Raw genomic sequence first — 19,560 nt, forward strand, 5'->3', positions numbered from 1 at the left:
ACACTTTTTATCGCTGCGACCGCACGTCACGTCAGGGTGGTGGCGTATTACTTGCCATTTGTAAAACACTCCGGTCTTACGCTATTAACATCACAACAGATCTCGAGATTGTCTGGGCATGCGTGGAACTTGGACACTCAAAAATTGTTTTCGGGGTATGCTACCGTCCTCCCAGTCACTCTGCTAACTTCCTCGATGATCTGCACGATGCCATAAATGCTGTTTGCACACGACACCCCCTGGCGCCTGTTTTCTTACTTGGCGACTTCAATCTTCCTAACATATCTTGGTCTTTTGATACCCCAGTTCAGAACCCTTCTTCTAACTTAAGCACCGATTTCTTAAACCTTTGTTCCACTTTTTCCTTTTCCCAACTAGTCTCTCAACCGACAAGAATTACTAATACCACTGCAAACACGTTGGACTTAATACTGACTACCCATCCCGATATGGCCTCAGAAATCACTTACTTACCTGGTCTCAGCGACCATCTATCGCTCTCATTTGACATTTGCATCGTTACTCCCCCAGCTGAGAAGATTTCTAAACACATCCGCGACTATAAAAAAGCTGATTTTCAGGCCATTAACAGGGAACTCGCCGAATTTCTCGATTATTATTGCAACGGGTTTGATGACCGCTCTGTCGATACTAACTGGAATCTATTCGTTACCAAAGTTAAAGAACTAACAGATACATACATACCATTACGGACAATCTGTTCCCACTCGAGAGCCCCGTGGTACAACTCCTATCTTAAACGACTGTCCAATCGAAAAAAACGTTTTTACAGAGTTGCGAAAAGGTCTGGTAGTAACGCAAAATGGGAGGCGTACCGCGAAGCTAATGACGTTTACGTAACTGCACTTAAAAGCACAAAAAATAATTTTCTTCACAATACACTTCCTAGCATTCTTTCCACTGATCCTAAAAAGTTCTGGCGCATTGTCAACCCCAGTCACAGCGATACCATTAACTTATTAGACGAGAATGGCCTTGCCATCCCAGATACAGAATGCCCAGCGGTACTGAACTCCACATTCTGTAATAACTTTGTTCATTGTACTAACACCATTTTTCCACAAGCGCAGACTTACAACTACATTCGTATCATGCCAACAACGGTTGGCATGATACGATTTTCTCCTACGCGTGGTGCCGACAGCCAATAAGAAGGCTGACGGCTTTTCCACCGAACGAGCTGTGTACGCTGTCGCGTAATGAAACAGTTCACTCTCCGTCGCACTCACTGCGCTGTCAAAAACCCCGTGTTGGCTTTTCCACGATTTAGAGGTACCGTTTCTTTCCTTCATGGCTGAAACCTCCTCCAGTGCGCTCATGTACCAAATAAGCTGCTCAAGAGTGCCGAGAACACGAAAAAAAAAAATAAAACCTCGTGGGACCATGGAGTTTCATTTGAGAATCAGCGCCACCGTCTTTTAATCTGAAGATACAGGATGCAGCCACGTTTTTATTAGGATTTCTTTGTTCAGGCGGACAAGCGTCTTAGCACATATATGAACACAATCTTGATCAATGAAGGCATCACTCAAAATGTTATGCGAACCATGCGAAAAGGTAGTGGTTTTTGAGACTAGTATCTGGATGCTTACTGAATTCTCCGACCTTTTTCCTAAGAGTTCACTGGTTTTGTTTTTATGGGGTTTGACTAACGTTTCAAAGCGACTCAGGCTATGAGAGACGCCGTAGTGAAGGGCTCCAGATAATTTCGGCCACCTGGGCATCTTTAACGTGGACCGACATCGTACAGTACACGGGCCTCTAGCATTTCGCCTCCATCGAAAAGCGACCGCCGCGGCCGGGATCGAACCCGTATCTTTCGGGTCTCTGAGGTACCGTGCTTATTTTGGCTGATCTGAAAGTGTTTCGCAAGTGTAAGGGAGTAGACAGCGCAAACGCACGACTCAAGAAGAAAGAAAAAAATATATAACAGATCTTTCCTCGTGCAGGACTCAGGCTGGTTTCGCGGGCCGCCATCGTCACCACCGCCACCACCACAGGCGGCTGGGCCACAATGCTGCTGTGTCCACACTGTGGGCAACGCTGCATGCCACTGAACGCGATGGTCATGCATCCTGCAGGCCATTTTGTCAGCGCACCTGCAGCGAAAGCGGCGAGGAGTGCGCCAATGCCAGACGTGCGGAAGACCACCACCTCGTTCGCCACAGTGCACAGGACTTGGCAAGCATCCTGTGCGGGAACTGGTTTCATAGACCTCGGCGAGGCTGCAGCATGACCACCGTCTCCAGCCAAGACCTCCCCTTTGTCTTTCCAGCAATTACGCTATAAGTGCTAGCTGGAAGGTATACGGTATTCTAAACCTGTTCACCTGTCAAACCTCCAGCGCAGAGCCGGTGTTCCGCGTGCTAATAAACGGTTGTTATCATTGGAGCAAAGTGGAAGTTTGTTCTCGTCGATAAGTCCTTGTTTCGCTCGCGCTGAACCCTATCCAGATAAAAAGAAAAAAATGCCATCATTGGAGCTCGCGATATCGGTTCATTTGGGTTTTTTCTCTGCCGGTCCGCGCGCATCGTCCAGCCCAGGACCCAGTCCAAATAAGGGCGCCTAAGTGCCCTTGGAACGAGTGTCACTTTGTATGCCTGTGTTCGGGAAGAAAGAACTAGATAATTTCTTTCTGGTTCCAATTGACGGTATTTTATCGCAGACCGCAAATAGTGGTACCACGAAATCCATTTTCATGCTCGCGTTATCGACCTTCACGTATTAAACGGCGCTGGAATTCGGAAGTAACAATATCGCAGGACAAACACGTATCGCGCGCACGATTCTGTTACCTCCCCATGCGACTAATTAAAGGCGAAAAAAGCACACCCAAATTCTAGGGAAAACGAGCAGAAAAAAAAGCTCGAAATGCGAACGATGCTCGCGTCGCATGTGGCTCGGTACATACGGGGAAAATTTCGCAGCGCAATGAAAACGGAAAAATTCTACGGCTGCGCAGGTTCCGCGCGTCGACAGGCTCCTTATAGTTGACAATACAGCGACCGCAACAATGCGTGCACGGTGGTAGCAAATTGCTAAACACGTGGCGTTTTATAATCACGCCAACGGTTTACGGGTTATGGGGGTTTAACGTCCCAAATAGACTCAGGTTATGAGGGATGCCGTAGTGAAGGGCTCTCGAAATTTCGGCCACCTGGGGTTCTTTAACGTGCATGACATCGCACAGCACACGGGCCTTGGAATTTCGCCTCCATCGAAATTCGACTTTCGCGGCCGGGATCGAACCTGCATGTTTAGGGTCAGGGGCCGAGCGCCATAAGCTCAGAGCCACCGCGGCGGCTCAGTGACACCCGTAATGAATATTTCGTCCTTGCGCGGCTATAGAAACGAACAACGCTTGTTAATTTACGTAAAAAGACTTAGCGCGAAAACACACAGCACCCATAAGAGTGACGGACAAGTGTAACTCGCAAGCGTTTATTGACCGCGGATGCGAGTGAATATAAGTCAAAGTATCAAGAGGGAGTTGAAGAACGATACATGCGCGCGAGGCGTAAGCAGATCAGAGCAGAGAAGGTAGGCCCACACGTTTCACACCGCATCTTATGCAAAAATGCGCTTTCATTATTATAAATGGTAAGTGATAGCGTGTTTATACACTGACTAGCTATCGTTTCCTTCGATATAGAATGTCTCGACCAGTTCACGAGCTATCCTGTACTTACGCCTGTTTAAGATCTTAATTTCTTTCAGCCTCGCTTCCCACATGCTGTTGTCTTTTTCACCGCAGGCTTTACAATAATGCGGAAAATGGTAAACCATACAGTGATGTGTGGTTGCTCCTCTCCCTTTTGATTCTTCGTCTTATATTCACTCGCATTAGCTGTGAATAAACAGTTGCAAGTTGTGCTTGTCCCGTCTCTCTTACTGTGTGCTGTCTGTTTTGGCGCTAAGTCTTTTTACTTAAATATGCACCAGCTAGCCCATAGCAAGTATTACTAAACGTTTGTTAACCAGGCGAAAATGACGATTGGGGTATTCTGCGCGCGTTCGCTCGGGCGCCTTCACTTCCACGTCGCTCTTGTGGCATTTCTCATTGTTTTTTATCGTCCGCGAGCTATAGCCGTTCACGTTCCGCCATTCGTCCTCCCAACCTATCTCGCTGAGCACTGCGAAGCTCCTAGTTGTGCCCTCATCGCCAGAGAGGACAAAATACAGACATGGACCAGCCTAGTACCGCCGCGGTTTCCATCGACGAGCAGCCTTCTTGGACCGAGGCTGCAGCCACGCACAGGGAGGCCCGCGACAATTTCGACAGCGGTGTCTCCCCAGAAAAGGTAAGTCCCGACTTTCTCTCTCGGCAGCCATCAGCAGCCATCAGAGCGTGACGGTCCCATTCGGTTGCTCGGCGTGTGTTTAGCTTCGGGAAACAAAGTTTCAAACTAACCGCGCCTGTTCGTACGATAGGACCAGTTCTTTGCAATCACTCCGCACGAAGGGAAGACTGCAGTTTGAGCATCGACGAGTCTGGCTCAAGAAAGGGCAGATGAATGCAGTGTTCAACCCGTTCATGTATACACGCTCCATTCTCCTGGCACGGCACGTGCGGAATTTGGCGTAATTAAGGGATGATCATTAAGTATATATAGCACGGATAGAGAGGAAAGCAGGGAAAAACTAATTATTTATGTGTGTATGTAGTACCAAGATCGCTTCCACGCCCGGCCGCTGCTGAAAGACGACGAAGCGGCGCCCTGGCTCAGCTCGAAGCTCGCGCTTGCTGCACGCGCACAGAGCAATGATAAAGTAGTCGTCGCACGTGACCTGCGGGGGGCTTTCGACGATGTGACCCACAAGATCATCCTATCCCACTTATCGCAAACAGACTGTGGGCGCAATACTTTCAATTATATCAAACAATTCCTTACAGATCGCCAATCCTATATCCGGCTACAAGACACAGAATATGGCCCATATCAACTTGGCACACGAGGGACCCCACAGGGAGCTGTTGTTACGACACAACTTGAGACCCGCAATGATAACGGTGGCGGATTCAACAGCGGAAATTTCGAAAGGTCGTTTGACCCCACGATGACCGCACCGAAAAGGGTGACTTTTTGGGAAGTGGCCGATGAAGCTCTTCCCACACTCGGCTCGGCGTGAACGACCTTCACTTCTAGAAGCGACCGACGATGGATGGACGACAAGGGAAGAAAGGATTCACCTCGTCTGAGAGGACCCGGAACGATTCCGAGGAAGCCAGCGCAGCTGCGGCCGCAGCGCCATCATGCCACACATGTGTTCGATAGACACGTGCTGTTCGCGGTAGTGTTACACCGCAGTGCGAAAGAGCTGCAGACTTACGTTTCCTCCTCGCCAGTTCCCACGCGTGGACTCTGCAACAGGTGTCTTCGTTTGCTGTGTTGTGTTGTGCCGACCTGTGCGTCGTGTTGAAATGCCACCTGGTGAAGGGGTGGAGCCTTAATTAAGCTATTTAACCAGCGCCCTAAGGGAGAACGAACGCTCTGGGCCTTGGTTAACAGGCTCATCCAGTCGCTCGACGCTTTGAACTCTTAATTTTTGTTTCTTTGCTTTTCTGCCTTTCATTATGTAAACAGTTTCTTGCCATTAAACCTGCTTGTTTTCGTATCCCCAACCTTCGAAGCTTCAGACTTTCCTCAGCCCGACGACGCAACACGCTACCAAATGGAGCCCGGGTTCGAGCTTTCCTGGGCGCCACAACACTGTCCTCTCGCCATTACTATTTAATCTGGCCGTGACCCAGTTGGCAGAGGTCGCCGGTGTGCAACACGCTCTGTATGCGGACGACATCACCCTCTGGGCAACACAACAATCGGTTGGAGACATCGAGACCAACCTGCAACAAGCAGCAACTATTGTGGACGAATACGCTCGTCGCTGTGGTCTTGAATGCTCCCCGAGCAAATCGGAATTTTTGTCACATACGCACAACCAAAATTGCCCTTTCCCTACTTAGCGGACCGATACCCGAACACAAGGAGATCCGGGTACTGGGGCTTTTCATTCATCATAGGCGCAAGATAGACACTACCCTAAAAAAGCTACGTAAGGTGGGGGACCGGGTAGGTCGGATGCTCCGCCGGGTATCCAATAAAAGGGGAGGACTATGATGCAAAGATGCCCTGCGGCTGGCCAATGCATTCGTAACCAGCCGGATTTTATATTCGGCTCCCTACCTCCACCTACGCAAATGCGATGAGAATGCCTTAGAAGTAGTTCTCCGCAAGATTAATAAGAGAGCGCTCGACCTCCCCATAACGACGTCCAACAAGCGTCTCCTCGGTCTGGGGATGACCAACACCTTTGGGGAGTAACGAGAAGCTCATCTTAACAATTAATACATAGGTTGCACGTGTCGTCACTTCCGCCCCCATCAAGCGCTTGCGGCCATGCTGCCGAACCATTCGGCCGTCCCCGCCCGTCCGCCCTGCGATGCCGGACCACTCCTCGGACGCTTTGTATTATTTTCGTACCTTTCGAATGCGATGCCTACTCCACAGAGGAATGAACCATTCAGTGAAGGCTACTGGTCTGAATTTATTCGATCGGCGCGTGTAGCTACGCAGACGAAGTGAAAATTATTGACGATACAGATCCGTACACGCTGCGACCGGGAGTCGACGCGACGATGGGCGTTGATGTGTTCCTCGAAGTGGCCCACGGGGGATATCGTGTACTCCTTCCAGCTTTGTGAAGTTGGAAAAAATGAAAGCCTTCGAATCAATGGGACCACACAATGATTTCTACAGCAGGTGGGTGAGAAGCCTGTCTGCGATGCGCAAGCAACGAGACGAAAAGCTCGGCCTCGGCACGCCGCTTTCTCTGCCGTCATTGCTCGCTGCGGTCGCAGCGATCCGAAAACGATTGCCTATTCCTGTAGCTAGGATGCAGCGACACGGGACCCAGTCTGGGTTTGTGTTTTCAGACAAATTAGATGGCGTCAATCAAAACAGCAACATTCAAGAGTGCAGCCACTGCTTCCCACGTTTTCGTTGAAAGGGCGTTTCTGCAGAAATGGTGCAAGGCGTGGTGTTCACAGCGGGCGACACAAAACGGCGAGCAGCGCAGAAGACGGCCAGTCCAACCCAAGCGATCTCGTGCAGAGCGGCGGCACTTCGTCTTTCAGCGACGCTTCGTCGTCGTTGGCGCTACGGCAGCGATCGGCCTAGGCGGTATCAGGCGCGCCCGTCGTGGTTCGCTACATCGTAAACATTAAGTTGACGACACAAGCCTCTTACCTGTCACAAAGTGCACTCCGAACACAATTAAATTTGGGTTGTCGGGGTCCAAATCATCGCGCTTAATGCGAGCCAGCCACAGCTCGCGCAGATTCCTACTGTGTCATGGAGCGCTCGCACTTGCATGCCTGCGATTATCTTGCGAATGCAGATGAAGTTCGTGTTAATCGGCTTCTTGTTTCGCCTGGAGCTGCCGCTACAGTCATAGCAGCCAAGGGTGGCACACAAAACCATACCGAATCTACGGATGGACGAGAACCGACACGTTGCGAGCTAACACAGGCAGCGGAAAGCTAGAGGCGGCCTGGCAGTGGTTCGGCAGCATGGCCGACTCGCAACCGACTGCCACCGGATGTGACGTCGGTGCAAGCTATGTATACTTGCGCCTGAGCAAAACACCTGCGGGGAGCCGCCTTCTGACCCGCTTACACATATCCTACGCAACACAGACAGAAGAACGGGTCCGCATCCCTGAAGCCTGGCGCTTTGCACTCCAGGTGCGACCCCTTCCGAAGAACATGACTGCAGACACCCATGATGGTCGCTGTCTCGCGCGGGCGGAGGCTATTTCTCAACACTATGGCCATAAGCCAGGTGTCTTCTATGTGGATGCGGCCGGCCCAGACCATGGGGGTTGGTACACGGCGGCCGTCATCCACCAAAACACTTCAGTTCAGGGCCTTACTTTCCGTGCCCCAAACATTACATTTGCGGAAGAGATCGCCATTGCACTGGCCGCCGCAGATCCAGAGTCCCGAGTAATTATCACGGACTCCAGGGGCGCCTGCCGCAATATTGAGCAAGGGTATATTCCAGACCGTGCTTTCAAAATTCTCCACGCATGCGAATACACAGGATTTCCGACCCATCGTACCATCGTGTGGGCTCTGGCTCATGCGGGTCTTGAGGGGAACGAGGCAGCCGACGCTGCCGCCCGCGCGCTTACTCACCGGGCATCGCCTCATCCGCAGCCTGATCCGGAATTCAATTTCAATCCGGCCATCACCTTTAAAGAGATCACCTTATCAAAACTTTCATGGTCTCTATCGCCCTCCCTGTAAAGGCCTCACCAGGGTGGAGGAGCGCTGGCTTCTCCGCCTCTATACCAATACTGTACTGTGCCCGGCAGTACTTAAGCACTTCAATTCTTCTTTCTCGGGCGTGTGCCCACACTGTAAGGAGGAGTTTTCGGACACCTACCACATGGTGTGGGCATGCCCTTCCAATCCTGCCTACCCACCCCACCTCCATCCCACTCGAGAGGACTGGGAAGCTGCCCTGCGCGGCTGCTCCGAACTCCATGCCCAACAGGCATTGGTAGCTACAGCCCGGGCCGCTGCGGAAGCTACAGGGATTCCGGACTAGGGATCCGTCCTAGTGTTTGTAAGGGGCGAGCCCTTCCGGCTCGCCCCATCGACCTCTCACTGTAAATAGAAATAAAAGTTTTCCTCCTCCTCCACAGAGCGAGAAGGTTGGCCAAGACCTGCTGTTCAAGGCGCATCTGTGCTTGTTCTCCTGTAACATGTCGGTGTTTTACCAATACAACGAGCTTTGTTTCATGGTCTCGCGTCCCTGTGCAGACTACCATCAGGAAAAGCGGAAGACGCGCTTTGCATGGAACGTCTTGGCAGACTACCTCGCTCTGTGCTCGGGCGCAGGGCACGAGCTTCGAGCTGAGCCAGGGCGCCGCTTCGTCGCATTTCAGCCGCGGCCGACAGCGGTGCCGATATTTCACATGCAGTTGACGCTTTTCTCTGTATAGATACTTGAGATATCTGTCATACTTATTCCGATTCAGCGTATGAATGATTAACGAGAATCACTCTGCACGCTTGATAAGGTTGCAGCGCGCGTTGCCCTGACGGCTGAGCACATTCAACCGCACGATGACCAAGCGTAGGACCTGAAAGCCGTCCTCGTTTGAGTGGCACTGTGCGAATGTTACTTGCTGAGCATCCGAAAGGTCGATATTTGTCCAAGGTGGTGGTGGCTGCAGCTCTCTGCATTCCCGGAGCAGAATCAATTCACACGATCCACCGCCGATTGATTCTTCAACCACCTCCACTGGTGCTTCAGGATCAATGCGCTTTTTTTGTCTCTGGTGGTAATCTAACTCCCGGCGATTGTTTCTGCTCGCAGAAGTTTCCTTCCTCTTTAGAGGCAGGGGTTTCGAGATATACTTTGGGGCGTGAAGAAACAGCGTGGGAACAGCATCCTTCGCGAGTTGCGGCGCATTCCGGGAAATTTCAACCACCTTTCCCTGAATCACAGTCTTAAAACTTTGCTCAATAAAGCAGGGTTCGAAGTGTCGCTCGCAAACGACACTAGCCTCTTCGAGCACTCTGTCGCCACGCTTGATGTTGTCTCTTCTCTGCGTTCTTTGGTGTCCTGAACAGAGAACATTTCACCTTGTAGGAAGGGTAGCCGCTCTTGCATCCCGACACGAAACACGTGCTGTCGCACTTGTCACGTTGTCTTGACATGACGCGATCACACATCTATAAGAACACACACACCAACGCACACACAAGTCAACATTCACGGATTTGAAAAAAAACACCAGTATTCCGGGATCGCGACGAAGAAGCAGCGCGCAACACTTGCGCAGCCACAGCAGGCATAGCACGTCCACCCCTGCAGGCACACCGTTCCGAGTGCGTGCAGCGCCCCCTGCGCATTCATCCAAGGCGCAGCCAAGTGGTTCTGTAGGGGTGCTCCGCGCGGACGGCAGACTAGCTAGTATTTCTAAGGGCCCTGCCAAGCGCGTCTTGATGTTTTTCGCTAAAAGCTTCTCGTTAATAATTATTAATGGCACACGCTTGTTGCACAGGTTCACTTCAGGTGAGGCTGGGTTCCCTTTCGAGTGCGGAATTATGGGTGCATTCAATAGATCAACAATTGCGCTTATCGAACTGTGATTGCGTTTTGTTCTCTTTTTTTTTCACGTACTCTGTGTAGAGACTATGCACAAGCTGCGGCTCGTTCTGTAGTTCACAAAGAAAGAAACTGTACTGCGGACTCGGGAAGCCTCGTGAATTGTATTCACCTATGTTATATACAACGGCTGGAAGCAGTAATCCGATGGGTGGCTACTAGCCAGTCCTCTAAAGTGTCTAGAAGATATTAGCACAAAAAAAGATTGGACGTTGACAGGCGTTGTTTGTCGTCCCTAGTCTTCCTTTTTTTTCCCTCCAAGTTTTTCTAATTATGCACAACCAACTAGCCCAACAGCATGCTTTGCTGTACCCTTGCAGTATACTTATTGAATAGGCACACATTTCAGCAAGAGTCCCACTCCAGCACTTTGATGTACGACATCCTTTGCACGGTTATCCTTAGTGTTTTGAAGAGACTTCATCATGGGTGTCCACGCTGCCGATGTAAAAGCGAGAAAAACTGCACATAGACGCTCAGAACAGTGGGTGCAACTTTCTGCAGAAGCGTGCCCCCAACGATTTCCCGCGAGAAGTCCGTGCATTCTGTCGAGGCTCTCTTCTTCGTCTGCTCCTTCGGCATCTTTCTAATCTAGCATGTTCACCTGGACGCAAAACGAATAACCTCTTCTCCAACCTGCGCGGACATGCATGCAGTGTATAATCCATGGAAAGAAATGCATGATTTAAAGAAATGGATGGTCTCTATTGTTATTCGGGAATGCTCGTTCCTGGAATATTAGCCAGGTGAGCTGTCAAGTGCGGCCACAAAAGCGTTGCCGCGAGTACGGACGCAGCAGTACTGGTGCGCTGGGCTGACACAAAAGCGTGAGTACACCTGGCGTGCAGGTACTGGAACAGATATACGCATTAAAAAGGGCATGGGCTACAGCGGTTGCTTTGTATGGCTTCGAGGGAATGCCGTTCTTCAGATTTCCGAACACCTTGCTTGAAGAAGTTATGCGAAGGCTTTGTAATCGATTTATTTTAATGACAACATAGGAAAGTGGTGTCCGGTAACTGCATAGTTGCTGGGTCCTGGGAGCCGCTTTTAAGGAGAAAACAGCATATATATTTAGGAAAAAAAACTTGGAATAGTTCGAATCCACTGTGTATCCATTAAAGTGGCACGACGACCGATTATGGGAAATCCCAGGTCATGACGAAGTGATGGAAATGGTTGCTGTCGCCAGTACGGCAAAAACCATTTCCATCACTGCGTCATGACCTGGGACCTGCCATACTCGATCGTCGTGCCACTTTACATGGGAAAAAGGGATGTTACGCTTAAACGCATGAAAGGGACCTGCCAGCTATAGCCAGATACAACTCATGAACGAAGCGGCAGGCTTGCCTCTCAAAGGAAACCATCCAGCCAATGGCGTCGACCGATTGTCCTGACGTCGAGGTTAACACCAGTCGTCCTGCTAGAGTGACATCGCAGGGGGTGTCAGCTGAAAGAAGATTCGCCAGGGCTAAATCGGATGAACCGCAGCGTCACGGAAAACGGTGGACGTCATTGGCTGGAGGGCCTCATTTGAGGGGCATCTGCCGCATCGTTCTTGAGTTGTATCCGACTATAGTACCTGTGTGAACTGCGGCAGGCGGCCTTGAGGGGCCACGAATCAAAGTAACCCCAGACCGTATGGCTAATGAACCGTATTTCTTCTCCGTGCAGCAACAGCGAATCCATGTGGAGGGGGAGCCATCTCTTCACCAATGCCGCAAATGCCAACGAAGATTCAGTCTTAAAAGTAGACTGCTGGCCCATGCAGTGTTCAGGCACGGTGCCGAAAATATTCTTTGGACCGGTACCATGGAGGTCCTCATCGCTGCAGGAGCCAGAGTACCATGGCTCTCTGCATTGGTACTCACCTCGGGGAGCGGCTATGCTCAGAGTGGGGTGCAGAGTTCGCCAGCGCGGCAGCTGCAACAGCACACAAGACCTTCCGCCGCACTGGCGGCAGTTTTGAGTGCGGCTTCTGTGGTGTACTCTTCGTCCATAAGAGTGACCGAGATGAACATGTCCGCGTGGAGCACTCCCGGCAGCGACGTATGAGGCGTACGCGCTTTCCGGCCCCTGTGTAGAAGAGAACGCCATGCGGTGGCGGTCACGATGTAGTTTGGAACTCGTTGCATGGTGTAAAAGGATGTCCGCAATGAAAAGGTTGGCAACTGTGGATGTTTTGGTCCCCATTTCTTTGACGGGGCTTTCAGGAATGTCAGATGAAGAAACAGGAGGTCTTCTGTGTGTATGCTAAAAAGAGACAAAGCCATTCAAATGCTCCCTATTTTGAGGGACATTCTTACATGCCAAAGAAATGGAAAATTTATATGTCGGCGCGTGGTAGGGAACTAGGTGTTGGCAGATGTTGCTTGAGCTTCCAGAGCGAACTTGTGAGACACATCTAAGCGTATTGCCAGGGTGACAAGTTATTTTTGAGGGAAGCACTACCGGATACCAGCCGAGCTTGCGGGGAGAGTATCCCAAATGAAAGTAGCCTCTGTGCTGGTGTGCACCACCTCGCAAGAGGGCTGACGAAGACACAACTTAATTACATGCCCACATTCCTCCTATTGCTGCTATTTTCCGAACGTGAGTACATTTATAGGAGCACTGCCATTAACAATGCAGAAAGGTGGTGGAAAATAAACGGGCAACACAAAAGTTGCAATGAATGTGGGACAGAAGCACAGTATTTGGGTCTCGCAGCTTTACGGAAGACGCCCTCGCAGTGCGACAAAGAGTAATGTCACAAACTGCGAAAAAGGGCGACGGCAGGAGGTAAAGAAAGGAATGCTGCGTCGGTGGTGCCGTGTTCGTTTCTTTATCTCCTGTCCTGGTTTCTTTGCGCAGTTGCTAACCTTTCGCGAAAATGAACCAACTCGCCCGCAAAAACGTCCGACGGAGAGTACATCGACCCTCACTGAAACTCATCATGTGAAATTCTTGAGGTACTGCCTGTTTGATCTTATCTACCCCTTTTTCAGGCCCGTCCGCCGAGAGGGTACTCTATTTTGTCGCCGTTTAGCGGGGCGCCCTCCCCCACTGCAGACACGTGACCCACATGTAAATGCAGCCCGCGCTTTGTTCTAGCTTTGACATCATCAGATGGGTCGCGCGGTCGTAACATGATCCCGCCTAACGCCTCGAAATGCCTCTCAGAAAAATATTCTGTAATTCATCACCACCCTCCCCTGCTCCTCCGCAGTTTCTATCGCTCTTCGCCAGTCGTCCTTGCGGGCGACTTCAACGTTGACGTCACGAAGCACAACCAGTTAGTCGTCAACTTGGCATCAGAGGACCTGACTCTCAGCACGAATCCAACGCATTCGAGAGCACGAAAAACCTGCATGAATTTGCACTTCAGCAGGCGGTGCAATATAAGAGCGCTTACGCCCACATGCACGCATTCCCTGACCACAACGCATGCATAATCAAAATTCAAGAAACGGAACATGAACTGAGCCAATATACGCTGTGACCGTACTGATAGCCTATACAAATTATTCATCTGACAGTCAACCATGCCGGAATCCACTGTCACCATCACAACAACCATCACGAAAGTAGTTATACGTAAGGTTATCATTCCTTCAACCATTTTGTGAACCAGCTAGCGCTGATTAATCCCCTAGCAGTTGGGGTAAATGCTAGGTTTTTTTTATTTTGTTTAACTGCACGTTGAGCTGCTCTAGTGTGCATGTAGCGAGGAACCCAAGTTTTTGTGCGCGACGGATGCTTAAATATTTGTTTGAAAAAATAATTTATAGTTTTATACTCTGAGTTTAGGACTTTATCGAGTCGTCCCTGCATCATGTAAGAGGTTTTTGCTATCTAGGAGGCCTGATGTAGAAGAAACAAGGATATAACGATATATAACAGCATCTACGAGCTATCGTAACTTCATTGTTTTTGAAGTTGAGGACAATAAAATGGGAATAGGTTTATTTCACCTACGCTCTAGAGCTTTAGGCGGCAAAGTTTCCAAACTTATAGCAGCAACTTGTAAATAACACTCTGTGAGTATGACTGATGTCTCGGCAATCCACCAAAAAACAAGACTGAAATCGATTTCTTTATTTGAAAAATATCTGACGCCAAAGGAAAGATGTCTCAATAAACACCGTACAGGCAAAAAATGTGAACCTTCCGCGTGGAATGAGAGTTCCCTTTGCTGCACATTTTACACAAGGGGCTCTGCAGTTGTTCAGCCAAGCTTGCACATCGAAGAACTAAAACGATGTGCTACTTAACATTACGAACAATTTGAGCAAAACGTGGTTGTTTCCGGGTTGTCTTCCTTCTTTTGTAAAACTACCTCCGTGTGCTACGGGTTCCGCGAGTTGTTCGAGTCAGGTATTCACTGAGGCCGCGCTACCAGACGGCGCGAGGGTCGTCGCGGCAGGCGCGCCATGTTTGCGGTCGTTTCTGGCCAGCTCGCGCAGTGTCACGGTGCGCCGTGAGGTACCCGGCCTGAACTGTTAGTGATCCGTAACATATTTGTACGTTGTTGAATACGTCAGCGACCACTTATCTTTGTGGAGCGCGCATTGTGCATGAAGCTTGCAGCAGAATTCTTCTGCGCCGTGTTATAACCGAGCTGCCTCAACTCGGCAGCAAAACTGGCTGGCTGCGCTGCACGCAAGAACGTACACGACTTGCAGCTTTTAATATCAGTTGATAACTGTCAGCTAGTCATGCAGGGCACATCGTGGATAAACAGCACGATTGATTACCGAAATTCCAGAACTGCCACCGTAGAAATTGATAATTCAAGCGCCTAGCTGTAGTCCGCGAACTGCTGACGCTTCTCAGACGTACGGTCTTTCAGCAGAAAGGCAAAGCGTCATAGCTGCCTGCCTTATTTACCCGACAGAACGGCCAAACAAATACTGCCATGCGCTCGCAGCACGAACGGCAGACACAGCGAGAATGTTTTGCAGTTTTGATTGTAGCTACGTAGCGCTGCTTCGTATGCACAAGACCGTTTTCGCAGCAACGCAGTGTGCAGCCATTCCGCTAGATTCAGTTGTAACACGTCACTTTCAGCAGGTAGAGATGACAAGTTAAGCTACAGCTAAGTGAACAGACCCTTTGAATTACTCACCTCTTCAAAAACGGCACTTCGGCCGTCGGCACCGCGGACGTCGGCACCCACAGCACGGCTCTTGGACTCACCCGCTTGTCAAGTAATTGCCCCCTCTCATGGGTTTATATCCTTTAATTCCTTGGCCTGCCAGCAAACTTAAGCCGTGCACAAGGTGGGCTTCGATACCGGGGAATTCAACGCGCGGCAGCAGTCTTGTATACATAGGTTGCACGTGTCGTCACTTCCGCCCCCATCAAGCGCTTGCGGCCATGCTGCCGAACCATTCGGCCGTCCCCGCCCGTCCGCCCTGCGATGCCTGGCCACTCCTCGGACATTTTGGATTATTTTCTTATCTTTCAGGCGCGATACCTACTCCACAGAGGAATGAACCATTCAGTGCAGTCTACTAGTCTGAATTTATTCGATCGGCGCGCGTACGCTACGCAGACAAAGTGAAAATTTGCGATGATACAGATCCGCACACGCTGCAACCGGGAGTCGACGCGAAGACGGGCGTTGATGTGTTCCTTGAAGTGGCCCACGGGGGATGTCGTGTACTCTTGCCAGCTTTGGGAAGTTGGAAGAAATGAAAGCCTTCGAATCAATGGAGGCACACAATGATTTCTACAGCAGGTGGGTGAGAAGCCTGTCTGCGATGCGCAAGAAACGAGACGAGAAGCTTGGCCTCGGCACGCCGCTTTCTCTGCCGTCATTGCTCGCTACGGTCGTGGCGATCTGAGCCGGCTTGCCTAGTGCTGTAGCTAAGATGCAGCGACACGGGACCCAGTCTGGGTTTGTGTTCAGACAAATTCGATGGCGTCAATCAAAACAGCAACATTCAAAAGTGTAGTCATTGCTTCCCACGTTTTCGTAAACATTTAGTCGACGACACAAGCCTCTTACTTGTCACAAAGTGCAGTCCGCGCACAAGTAAATTTGGGTTGACGGGTTCCAAATCGTCGCGCTTAATGCGAGCCGGCTTGCCTAGTGCTCTAGCTAAGATGCAGCGACACGGGACCCAGTCTGGGTTTGTGTTCAGACAAATTCGATGGCGTCAATCAAAACAGCAACATTCAAGAGTGTAGTCATTGCTTCCCACGTTTTCGTAAACATTTAGTCGACGACACAAGCCTCTTACTTGTCACAAAGTGCAGTCCACGCACAAGTAAATTTGGGTTGACGGGTTCCAAATCGTCGCGCTCAATGCGAGCCAGCCGCAGCTCGCGCAGATTCGTACTCAGTCATGGAGCGCTCGCACTTGCATGCCTACGATTATCTTACGAATGCAGATGAAGTTCGTGTTAAATGGCTTCTTTCACCTGGAGCAGTCGCTACGATCGTAGCAGCCAAGGGTGGCACACAAAACCATACCGAATCTAATGATGGACGAGAATCGACACGTTGCGAGCTAACATATATGCGGAAAGCTAGAGGCGGTCTGGCGGTGGTTCGGCACCATGGCCGACTCGCAACCAACGGCCACCGGATGTGACGTCGGTGCAAGCTATGTCACCATGCCGGTGCCTCCGCATTCCTACGGGGGTCGACCTTTTCACAAAGTAGAACCTTCTGAGCATGCCCGCTCTTTTCTGCTTCGCACAGTTCACGGAATATTCACTCCGTCATGCGGCGGCACGGGTCGGACAGAAATTACGTGCGGCGAGACGCGAAATACACTCACATTTCACCCATCACCAGCTATTCAAACGCTGCGGCTGGCTGCGGCGGCCGCGCGCGCGACCACCAACATGGCGAATGCCGCGCCGGCCGCTAGCGCCCCTTGCGGATGAAGTCATGTGAATACCTCCTGACAAGTTTTATAGCTGCCGATGCAGCAAAAGCCGCAATCCAAAGTTGCACCGATGCCCTAAAGTTAAAGCACTCCTAACTTTAATTTAAACTCATGCCCAACGAATCCTTTGATTTCACAACGTATTATTAACGGACGGCGCTTATCAACGAAAAAAAGCGAATACAATGAATATTTTGTGCCCACTTATTTTAGCACTGTCGCTTTCTCTTCGCCTTCGTGGCGTTTCTTCTTCCTTTGCATCGCTCGTGAGTTACGTCACATCGCTCGCGGGTCGCTGCCCGCCGACCAACCGCCGCGCCACACGTCCGCTTCCTGTATTCCTTTCGATCGCCTTGCAACGAGAGCCTTGGACCGGCTGTTGACCGTCGCGTCGCTGCTGACCATCAAATTTCGGTTGCTGGCCGAGATGGAAGCCAGTGGAGGGCCCGCCAATGAAGAAGGCGACGACTCTGAAGAATGGCGCGCTGAGGTAAGCCCCGACTTACTTCCGACACCCGGTGGTCCCTGTTGGTCGCCCAGCGGGTGTTCAACTACCGACGGCGAAGCTCGGAATCTCTCTCGCCTTTTACATTTAAGTCACTCTGCACGAATCAGAGATTGCAACTGTTTGAATATAGGCAAGACTGGCTTTCACTGTTAAAAAAGGGCAGGTGAACGCAGTGTTCAACCCACTCACGCGCACGCTTCATTTTCCTGCCACAGCACATACCTTCGGCCTAATTACTGGGCCATCATTAGGTGTGAGCCGCATGGACAGATAGGGACGAAGCAAAAGCAACTGCATATAGCTGATGGACGTACACCCATCACTGCCCATAACTCCCCGATATATAACCATTTATTTCGATGCCATCCATGACTGCCGGTGTGGTGGCTCAGTGGTTATGGCGCTCGGCTGCTGACCCACGGGTACGCGGGTTTGATCCCGGCCGCGGCAGTCGAACATCGATGGAGGCGAAATTGCAGAGGTCCGTGTACTGTGCGATGTCAGTTCACGTTAAAGAACCCCATGTGCTAGAAATTTCCGGAGCCCTCCACTACGTCGTCCCTCATAGCCTGAGTCGCTTCGGGACGCTAAATGCCCATAAAACCCAATCCAGCCATTCATGAATGCTTATGTGGCTGCATTGCAATTTAGCGGCTGAACTGTCCCTGCGTTCAAGGCCAAAATGCAGATCGCCGCCGCGGTGGCTTAGCGGTTATGGTGCTCGGCTGCTGACCCGAAAGACGCGGGTTCGATCCCGGCCGCGGCGGCTGGAATTTCTTTGGAGGAGAAATTCTAGAGGCCCGTGTACTGTGCGATGTCAGTGCACGTTAAAGAACCCCAGGTGGTCGAAATTTCCGGAGCCCTCCACTACGGCGTCTCTCATAGCCTTAGTCGCTTTGGGACGTTAAACCCCATAAAACCTAAAACCTAAACCAAAATGCAGATCGAAGTTTTTCAATACACGATTAGTCTTAATACTTTTTTAACCTATCGTTATATTCCGTAGGTTTTGCCTAGACCTGTTTTTTTTCTTACTGGCTTAGTTACTGGCTATAGTCAAAAGTCTAGTCAATTTAATATTAATGTTGCTCCCTATATATCCTCCCGTACTCCACGACAGACACGCAATAGCCACAACCATAACCTTAACCCGTACTTTGCACGCACAAATATGTTCAAAAACTCATTTTTTCTCCGAACAGTCACAACATGGTACTCACTGCCAGCAAATGTCTTTTCGGCTCATGATGCCGCTGCTTTTGAAGAGAATGTCTTACCGTATGTGTAAACTTAACAATATCATTGCACTCTGTTTGGTTTCCTTTGTTGCCGGAACGCTGGATTTGCGTAGTGTTTGATATTATTTTTGCTTTTTGAATGTTGCCCCCCTGCTTGGTCTCCATGACTGCATTATGTGTAAATAAATAAATAAATAAATAAATAAATAAAGTGAATACTTTCACTTTCGGTTCCGCCAGTTGATTGTATTCCACTATGTTTAGTTCAGGTGCTGTTGTTGAGCGTTTCTGCAAGCTTCAGTGCGAACAAGGGTGTACTGAGTGACCGACCCGCTTTCTTCTCCTTGCAGCACATTTTGCGAGTAGACGTGGACAACTTCCACAGGTGCTGGCCCTGTGGATTAAATTTCCGCTTGCCAGGCCATTTGATAGCCCACCAGATGTACAGACATGACATTCGCGGCCACCCCCGGAGCACCGAAGTGCCGTGTCCTGTCTGCTCCTGGAAGAGCCGTAGTGAGTTCATTATGGCCATGCACTTGAATGCACATACGGAAAATCTGTGCCTAACGTGTGGTGCTGTGTTCGCCGATGCCACCGCCGCCATAGCCCACAAGAGCGTCCACCTGACAGTTGGTCATTTCCAGTGTGGCTTCTGCAAGAAGGTCTTCGTACGAAAGAGCACCAGAGACTACCACTGCCTGAAGGAACACCTCTGCCGGCCGTAG

At 50.4% G+C, this 19,560-nt stretch overlaps 1 protein-coding gene across 1 annotated transcript; it reads left to right on the forward strand.

Annotated features, from left to right (window-relative positions):
• The first annotated feature begins 17,463 nt into the window (after window positions 1–17,463).
• LOC149351736 (zinc finger protein 711-like) lies at window positions 17,464–19,560 on the forward strand. Its single transcript, XM_089575633.1, has 2 exons — window positions 17,464–17,576; window positions 19,183–19,560. Exons 1-2 carry the CDS (start codon window positions 17,514–17,516, stop codon window positions 19,558–19,560), a joined length of 441 nt encoding a protein of 146 aa, XP_089431759.1. The 5' UTR covers window positions 17,464–17,513.

Source organism: Amblyomma mixtum, chromosome 3, assembly GCF_055824585.1.
Source record: "Amblyomma mixtum isolate Tamu chromosome 3, ASM5582458v1, whole genome shotgun sequence".
NCBI lineage: Eukaryota > Metazoa > Arthropoda > Arachnida > Ixodida > Ixodidae > Amblyomma > Amblyomma mixtum.